The sequence below is a fragment of the Adiantum capillus-veneris genome, chromosome 28, assembly GCF_014529385.1.
Source record: "Adiantum capillus-veneris isolate H3 chromosome 28, ASM1452938v2, whole genome shotgun sequence".
NCBI classification, from domain to species: Eukaryota; Viridiplantae; Streptophyta; class Polypodiopsida; order Polypodiales; family Pteridaceae; genus Adiantum; species Adiantum capillus-veneris.
The window spans coordinates 130,215,535-130,225,375 of NC_140958.1; the positions used below are offsets into that span (position 1 = coordinate 130,215,535).

General features: G+C 42.5%; 1 protein-coding gene across 1 annotated transcript; it reads left to right on the forward strand.

Moving 5' to 3' along the window:
- The first annotated feature begins 1,695 nt into the window (after positions 1 to 1,695).
- Positions 1,696 to 3,584, forward strand: LOC147421313 (glucan endo-1,3-beta-glucosidase 11-like). Its single transcript, XM_086504809.1, has 2 exons — positions 1,696 to 2,063; positions 2,197 to 3,584. The coding sequence occupies exons 1-2, from the start codon at positions 1,970 to 1,972 to the stop codon at positions 3,357 to 3,359; spliced, it is 1,257 nt and encodes a 418-aa protein (XP_086360935.1). The 5' UTR covers positions 1,696 to 1,969; the 3' UTR covers positions 3,360 to 3,584.
- The last annotated feature ends 6,257 nt before the right edge of the window (positions 3,585 to 9,841 follow it).

Sequence of the window (9,841 nt, forward strand, 5' to 3'; positions counted from 1 at the left end):
ATTGGGATTACAGATCAAGATTACAATGAATATGATTTACAGAGAGAAAGTACAACCGACAATACTGCCAATGATTCTCAAGTACAAGTATAGCCAAGGCGCTAACCCAAATGATAATAATTGCCAACCCGATTAAAATGTAATGGGCCCTATTTATACACTTCGGGTTTACTGTAGTAATTACCATATACCACTAAGTAATTCGCTGCCCATCCTCTAAGAAGACGTTCCCACACAGTGAACTATCCAGCCGTCTACAAACGTATTCCTCGCATTCATCTCCAACTGGTGCCGAGTGCAGATGCATTCCCCAAGAGAGCCTAGCAGGCTTACCACCCTCCCCTTGCCTAGCTCGTCGCATACCAGCGATGGCTAGAGGCGGAGAAGACATACTGCGAAAGAGGATGTTTGACGACGACAAATCAATATTACTAACAAACATGCAATGAATTTTCGGACTAGTTATGTGTATTCCATCCGTATACACACGTGAAGCCATGACCCAATTCGCCATTCGAAATTATTAGATGGCGAACGAGACCATTTGAAGGAAAATTTTGACGAACAAGAGCTTATGAATGAAAAACATATTGAAAGGCAATGCAATTTCTTGTGTGAATAAAAGAAAGGGAATGCAATTTCCTGTTGTTCAGCATGTGTATATGAATGCAATTTTTTGTGTGAATGAAAGAAAGGCTATGCAATGTTCTGTGTTCAGCATGTGTGTGTGTGTGTGTGTGTGTGTGTGAGAGTGAGAGAGAGAGAGAGAGAGAGGAGAAGAGGCAGCGCTTACCTTGCAGGTTGGGGAGGTTGTAGAAGCAGTTGTGGCCTCGCGCCCAAAAACCAGAAAAGGGAGTCGTTGGATTGCTGGCTGTCGCGAACGCGATGAAGGGGGGGGGCTCTCATTGTGTTGGCTGCGTTTGCCAGCCATTACACTATGGTACAAAATTTAGTGGGCCAACATGATTAAAAACGGCCAAACGCCTCTAGTGGCCGCACCATGTGAGCACCACAAGAGATGGTGATCTTGGTAAATGTGAACTTTGCCACCTTGGCTAACCCTTAATGTGTAGCAATTTATTGGCATCTAAGCCCGACCCTTGGGATCACTGTCTGTCAAAAGCAGCAAGGCTTGAGCCACCATTTTATCTAATGCTTGATTCCATGACGAAAAAGACACTCCAGAGTCTGCATTTAGGCTACTTGTGGGAGAGGTGATAAGATAAGATACAAGTGTGTGATGAAGAGGCATGGCCGGTCGATGCCCGAAAGGTAGGACTCAGGAGGAGACCAGCATGAAGACGTTTTTTTTTTAAGGATCGGGATTCGGGGAGTTGAAAGCTCTCAATCATAGCACACCCACGAAGTGATAACCTACTAAAATTGTAACCTTTGCAAGGCTATTTTTATAATGCTAGGCAGGTAAGTAGTGGGGAGTAAATGATTCTATGTAACTTTTGGGGGCATCCGTGCAAATAATGTGTCTATGGGGGGATTCCAGAATGGATGATCTTATATAAACGGATAAATAGGCGAGAGAGAGAGAGAGAGAGAGAGAGAGAGAGAGAGGAGGGGGGGGGGGTTGGGGGGGGACTTGTTTGTCACGTTTGTTTGTACGTTGCTCAGCTGCAGCTTATCTCTCTCCTATAATATACTCTCTCTCTCTCTTATGCTACCAAGTAGTACATTTGGTAGCAGGGTGGCATTGGTTGCTGCTGCAACGTCCCTCGGTTGCTCGCATATTACCATCTACTGGAGAGAGAGTCTGTGTGTACAAATTACAAGTTCTCGTGAGCCTTGAGGGCTGCTGCTTCCCTCTCTCTCTCTCTCTCTCTCTCTCTCTCAGGTTGTCTCTTTCTAAGGCAAGAAGGAGGTGCAGATCACCCTCGTGATCCTTCATCGACTCCATCGCTCCTCACATCTGTTAAGTAAATTAGCATCTCTCTCTCTCTCTCTCTCTCTCTCTGGGATGGACTTCTTCATGCTTCTGTTCCACAATCGGAGAAGACGACGCCTCGAAGCAGCCTACGGATCGACCCTGTTATTCACCTACATTCTTTCATGTAAGTTGCAAATCCCCACCCCTGCACCTCAACTATCAGATCTGTGTGACATAGCCAGCTCGTGTACCATGTTGTTTGCTTGTGCAAAATGTCTAGCTGAAGGAAGAATTCTCAATTGTATGCATTTCTTCAGGCATTTCTCTGTATTTTTTGGCCAATCCTGCCGAGTCTGCAAGCAACCTGGGCATTAATTATGGCCGAATCGCTGACAATCTGCCGACGCCAGCACAAGCAGTTGCAATTTTGCAGTCTATTTCTGTCACAAAAACTCGGATTTATGATGCAAATGCGGCCGTCATCAAGGCTTTTGCTAATTCAGGCATCTCCATCATAGTGGGAATAGGCAATGAAGATGTGAGCAGTTTAACAAGCCCATCTTTGGCTTTCAGCTGGGTGGAGACAAATGTGGCTGTTTACTACCCTGCCACAAATATGATTGGCATCGCCGTAGGCAATGAGGCGTTAAGCGGTAATGACACGCAGCTCATGTCAGACCTTATTCCTGCTATGAGAAACCTATACTCCGCCTTATCAAGCTTTGCCTTGCAGGATAAGGTCTTTGTATCAACAGCTCATTCCTTGGCTGTTATGTCGAGCTCGTACCCTCCTTCCTCGGGCGCATTTGCACCTTCTGAGCACATGTCGCAAATGCTTCAATTCTTAAACATGGCCAGTGCCCCCTTCATGATCAACGCATATCCGTTTTTCGCATACAAGGGCAGTCCGAGTGGGGTCTCTTTGCAATATGTGCTGTTTGAAATCACGGGGGGCATCTCGACCGCGAGCGTGGCGGCAGCAGTGACCGACCCCAGCACAGGGCTTGCTTATCACAACATGTTAGATGCGCAAGTGGATGCTGTCTACTTTGCCTTGGAGGCAATGGGCTATGGGGATATGGAGGTCATAGTGTCCGAGACGGGGTGGCCCTCGGCAGGCGATGCCGACGAGGCGGGAGCGAGTGTGCAAAATGCGCAAGCATACAACACAAACCTCATCAGTCGTCTCGAATCTGGGCAAGGCACACCCGCACATCCTTCAAAGCCTCTCCAAGCTTACATCTTTGCCCTCTTCAATGAGGATAAGAAGCCAGGGCCATCATCTGAGAGGCATTACGGTCTGTTCAATCCAGATGGCTCCCGTGTGTACGAATTCGGCCTAGATGCGCCTCGGGCTTACACAACTCTCTACAACTCGGTCTCGTCGTCGCCGTCACGGTACATTTACCGGTCATGGTTACTCTACCTGTCTGTAATGGCTACCATGTGGCTCATCATGTTCTCCATCTCATTAAAGTAGGAAACATAGAAATTATAGCTTCAATGGTTTCATCTGTGAGAGCCCAAATTGCCTGCATGTGTCTGCATATTCTTATTGAGATCCACATAGGTAAAGCTGTGTGTGCAATATTCAAAGCAGAAAGAATCGTGTGAGCAATATATATATATTTGTTGTAGGGATGTAACCATGTAGACAGTTTATATTTTAAAATATTTTTGCCCTCAAAAGGAGGGCCGCTTGCTACTTTGTCGTGCCCATCCTGCCTGGTGATCATGTCCAGTTGTCTAGCAATGCTTTATCTGTGCTTTTATTAGATCTACTCCCTTGTGAATCTCAAGGTGAGTGGGAGTTGCATCATACCTTTCTCATAAGTTATAACCCATGAAAAGTATCTTTGGGGTTTTGTTTCTCTTCAAAGCTTCACCCTTTTGCTCCTACAACAAGGATAGATTTTCATAAGAGAGACACTTGGGTCCACCTTTTCATGGGATGCCACGCAGTTAGTGGCATGGCTGGGAAAATATGCAAAAGGATTCAAAGGACATTGCAAATTAAGTTCTTCAAGACTGATTTGTTCTTTGGTAGTAACAGGTTGGGAAGTCTTGCACTTCTTGTCTGCACTCAAATAATCAGGTACTACTTCTTTCACCATATTTGGCAGCAAGGAACCGTCGCGTGTTTGAGGGGGATCTGGCTGTGGTAAGCTTTTGTGGAATCATACAAAAGAGCAGAGTGACGATCCACAGGATTGGAGGCAAACAAGCCTCAGAGGATTGGTTTAGAACAATACATGTCATGATGACATCTTGTGATAAGTAAAGCCTAGGAGTAGTTATGGTTTCTCTGTCAAGCAGAAAACTTGTAATCCTTTGACCCTCAAGGCTCGTCTGAACTCGAGGTTGGTGTATATTTTTGGTGTTCTTAATACTATCCACTCACAATTGTGAGTTTTGCCAAAAAAAAAAAAAAGAGACACTTGGGTCTCCTGTCGTTTGGAAATTGGAGACTATGCTCGTATTGCCTACGAGACAAAGAAAAGAGAAACCATCCAAAGCCAATTGGTATCAGAAAAACTATCATGAACCTTTTAATGCTTTTGCACACCTATGGGAACCATAGTGGGACCACATAGGACACACGGCACACACCATAGTTCTCAACATAGCCCAATTCATTATTCTTTGGCACCTTTTTCTCTTCTTCTTCTTCTTCTTCTTTTGGAACCGGATTGGCCAACTCCAAAATTGTAGCCACTCGTCCATGTTTGGCTACCATCACAAATGCACCATCTTTGCCTAAACTTGAAGACCTTTTAAGCCCTTCTCATTGAGGGCACCAAAATGAATAGGATACTTTGCAATCGTCAAGAGTTGGGGCATTGACATCCCCCTCCCCCTATCATGTGTTGTGCTAGGAGCCAACATAGCATCCATTGAAACATGCAACTAATGTGATGTATGCACATTATAGGTCCTAAAACGAATTTCCACACAAGAACCGTAGGCCAAATCACACAACCGGGGACCCAATCCAAAAACACCTTGAGTGTCCTGATCACGTGTATGTTACGCTTCTTTGGGGAGGGGGGGGGAGAGAGAGAGAGAGAGAGAGAGAGAGAGAGAGAGACCCTTATGGACTTGCCATAAATAGTGCAAAGTTTCAACTAGATTTCAAAAAATTGCCTCAAAGAAAAAAGCAAAGCTTTACATGTAAAAAACTTACTAATGGGATTTAACCTAAAACACCAAGAAAAGATTAAGATTGACGACGTTAACACAAGGAGTTGCCCACTACCTATTTGCACAATTTTTTGGTCAGTCAAATATGAGCTTAGACTTTTGTAAGCCCACTATGTTACATAGATCTGTTTGAGTCATTTTGTAGGTTCCACAGTTGGAGAGCTACACACATAATAAAGGTGAGCTTTCTGAACACTAAGGAGCTCCATAGTTTCCCTATCCTCTCAAGAGCTTCTACTTGTATTCTTTGCCTCCCACATGCTCCCTTATGCACGGTGGTTGAGATTTGAATAGAACCGATAGATTTTTACATTTATATTGTGCAATGTGCTTGAAAGATGTTTGTTGAACTTAATTAATCTATGTGTGACACCTACTGAATCTCCAAGTCATTTCAAGTTGTGAGTAATAGTAGATGTAGGGAAAAACACAAGCATTGCTATATATTTTTTTTAGAAAACATAGCATTGTAATTCATTTGAGCACATACATTGCTATAATTCTTTTTTTAGAAAACATGAGCATTGTGATTCATTTGAGCACATACATCGTCTCCTCTTGTATAAATAGAGAAGCTACATCCCTCGTTGTGATATACTCGATGTCACTCAAAGCTTCTATGTAGCCTCTGCTGATGTAGAGCTTGTATATGATGTTAAGATCCTTGCTTCCTGAGGCGTTTTGGGCAACCAAGCTCAATGGCTCGATCAAAAAAAATGTCCAGTTAAGGTTGTCACAAGGTAACCTGTGCATACCAATCCTGAGTAGTCCCTTAATAAAAGGTAGTGATAGCCTCTATGTGGATCCTCTACATTTAGGTTTTTTGCTGCTAAGGGTAGTCTCTTTGAGTCGACGGATCTCCAACAAGGAATCATACACTGAACATGTCCAAGTGCCCACACATACAATTGAGGAAGATAAATGGTTGGAATCTTGCATTAAGCACATCCCAAGCCCGTAAGCCTTGCAAGCATCTCCAACATCTTGGCAGAAAAAGACTCATACATAAGAGCCTTTGGCTGCTCAATCTTGTTGTGCACCATCGAGATAGTGGTGTAGGTCTCCATTACCACCTCCATAAGAAACTTCTAGACCTCAACAATAGCTGCAACAACACCTCCTCCTACTCAAGAATTTTTGAGCAGGCAGTTGAGAATGAACAGGAAGAGCACACAATAGATACGACAAAAAAAAACAACAGAAATGCCAACAACACATGCAGCTCAAAAGACGGAGAAATTTGAAGATCAAGAGATCAAACAAACTTCAATTGCAACTGAAGCACAACTTAACAAAGGTAAGATAGCGGAAGAAACAAACACAACAGAAGTTGGCACCTTTGACCAACCTCAAGAAACACAACAAAGGCCCAGGTCGCCTCGCTCACAGGCAATGGTAGATGAAGGAACACAATTAATCAAGTCTTTTGACATTGAAGGGTCTAGCCATTAAGGCCATGCAAGCCCAGCCAGCTCCTGTAAAAGTCTCTCAGTCAATAGGACAAGGACAAATAGCAGAGGATTTTACACATACGGAGATGCCTAGCACTAGCACAGAAACAACATTTGCTTGACTTTGAAGATCCAGCCGATACACAAGTTTCCAAAAATGCAAGAGAAGAAATTCAACGGTGGTTCTCAAAAGTGCATGATCCTTCACACAAAGGGTATCTGCAATACAAACTCAATGCGTGAGAATTAGATGCTCTTCTCATGATTACACCTGATGAAGTTGTGAAGAATCTTGGGCATGAAATGATTGCACTTCCATTGATGAGACAAAAAGATCTCTTATGGAAAAGAAAAATGCTACCTACCCTAGAGCCCAATCACAAAGGGGATTACATGAATGTTTCTGTAACTGCTACACAAATTCAAACCATTATTGATAACCAGCCCCTATGAAGGAAAAAATGGTTTGAAAAGCGTCCAACAAATGAAACATATTACAGAAATTCCCCACAACATCTCAGGATCAACCCAAACTATTTTCCATCAATAGAAGGAGATTTTGGGATAGTTTCTATTTATGGTAGCACAAAAGACGAACGGTGTCAACTACCCTGTACTAACAAAACCGGCCAAAAATTTCTCTCCCTCAGAGAAATATATGATACACACTCTCAACGGAGTCATCAACCAAATGAAGGAGGTTCCAGATCTTGCATGCCAGATGCTTGTAAAGATTGCCAAATGCTCGCTACATGCATCACATTGTTTGAAAATATCGAAGCAGCTGACCACCCCTGGCAAGTCTTTGTGGAAGGAACCAGAGGGTTATGCTGGAATCTGGAAACTGAAGTTCCAGGATTCTTTGACACTGACTTATCAATATTCAACCCCATGTCGAAGGAACTGATTACGCAACACATTGCATATCGGAATACTCTCAGTAATAACCCATTCAGAGAAATGGCAGCCAAGATCGTGATAGAAGCCAGAGCACATAAATGGAGGCACCTCACCCGAACGCTTGACAAACGAACCTTAGATTACTAGTACAGCTTGAGATAGTAGTTACATCCAAATCAGAGTTTGAGATGCAAAGCAAGTTTGCACCAAGACGTGCAACAAATAGGAACGGGGAATGTTTGGAGGATGCAGCGGACGGGAGTACCTAAAGAGTTGGCTACAAGCCACACTTCATTGTACTCTATCTTTTTTCCATAGAAGCCTTGTAATTAGAAAGTAATGATTCTTGAAGTGTATTCATCTAACCTATTATTCTCTATTCCCCGCTCAGAACTTACAAGCCTTGTAAAGTGGCCAATGGCTATGGAAAGGGTCCCAAGCCTTAGGGTCAAAACCGTTAATTTCTAAAGTGACATTATCATTATCTAAAGACAGCTTTTGGACGTCGTCTATGAGCTGCAACTCTGCTACATCTTGTAATTAATCTTTCTCATTGTCTGGTAATCAAAAATGGATTTCGATTAGTGTATTGTGTTCCTTGTCTCCTGATCTTGAATCAAGTGTAATCATTCTCAATTTTGTTGTGGGTTGTGACAACTTGTTTATGAGCTAAATGCATGGATTTGAGTGCTAAAATGGTTATTTTTTTATGTTTTGACCTCAGAAGAGTGTTTCTATGCCATAAAGCTACTTTTTGAATAGTTCTGTTATAGTTTTACACATTTTTTTGGGATGGATTGTGATTTTGTTACTTCTTCTGATGACCACAAAACTTGGTAGGATTGTGCCCTTAGGTGTGTTGTAATGCTCCTCCTTAAGTTTTGTTGCATTTCGACACTGTTTGGATGCCAAAATAGCGTGACGACCTAGAGAAATGAGCGAAAGACATAGGCAGATTTCTTGATCTTTGAGTTTAGGTTTTCTTATTGAGTTTATGTGTTTGCTTGTTAAGGTTCACTTCTTGAAATTGACAACCTCAAAGAGTCTCCGTGACCCATCCGAGTCACTTCCCTGAGTATTGACATTATGTTAGTGCCAGATAGCTATGCTATAGACGTCCATCACGACAACCCCCTAACAGATACCTTCTAGTTATCTTGTCTTTTATGCAGTAGTTTGTTGCATTCAATTTCATTCAGAATTGAGTTTTGGTGGCAAGTGGCCGTTTTGTAGTTTTCTCTCTTAAGTTAATGTCTCGTCTCCTTCGGTATCTTTGATGGCGTCTTCGATGTTGGTTTGGAAACTTGAAAAATATTTCTTTCCCTCCTCTAAGTATAAGTTTGGCTCTTACCTGCTCTTTTTTAGAGTCCAATTTCTCTGTGGTAATTGGTTCTTCTTCCAACTCGTCCGTAGTATCATAATAGTGATCAAAGAAGACCTATTGCTCCTCAATCATCTCAATAAATACCATTTAGATTGGGACTATCTCATAGTCCTCTTTGTCACAAAAGTGTGTAGGTGTAAATTCATTAACACATACAATGTGGCCAGGACCTGAGTCCATTGGAAGGGTTTAAACAAATGTTCAGAGAATGGTTCTGGTATGTAGTCTACATCATTTTCTTCTTTGTCTAAAATGCAATCTTCGGTTTGTAAACTACTCGATTGAGAAGCCTCACACATCCAAATTGGAATGTTTTTATGTATCCATGACGACAATTTAGTCTCTGCACAGGTCTCTGAGTCCAATTTCTGTGTTGGTGTCCTCATGGCATCCTTGTAAGAATGGTCCTTCAAGTTCCCTCGAGTGATTGTCCCTACTTGTTTGAGGAAGAGATAATCATTGCCCCAATCTTGGATTAATTGTATCTATTCCATGATCAGTCTTCCCAAGATGATTTTATAATTGAGTTTCTTTCCAAAGTCTACAATGGCAAAAGTGTGCTGGTAGTCAATCCCACAGGAGGTGACTATCACATTCTCTAGTATACCAATTGGTTTCTCTATGTGTCCATGTGCCAATTGCAGTTTCATTCTTGTTTGTATGATTACTGGCTTTCCCCAAGCTTCCCAGATAGCTTTGGTTGCTATGGCAATGCCTGCTCCACTGTCTAAAATAGCCATGGTTGTAACATCATTGCATTGTACTAGAAGGGTTGTGTTTCCCTCATTCCCTTCACAATAGTGTTATCATATACATGTGGTAGTGATGTGTGTGAACACAGTAGGACCACCGTTGTATTTTTTTCCTCTTTAAGAGGTTCTTTTCCCCGTACATTGTATATATGCCCATCACTCTAGGGCTATCGATCTTTCCATTGCACACTAAGTAATACACTCTCTATTGTGTGCCTTGAGCTTCCTTCATCTTCTCCAAGCTATGTGCGTTTCTCTGCAACCCTAATTCCAA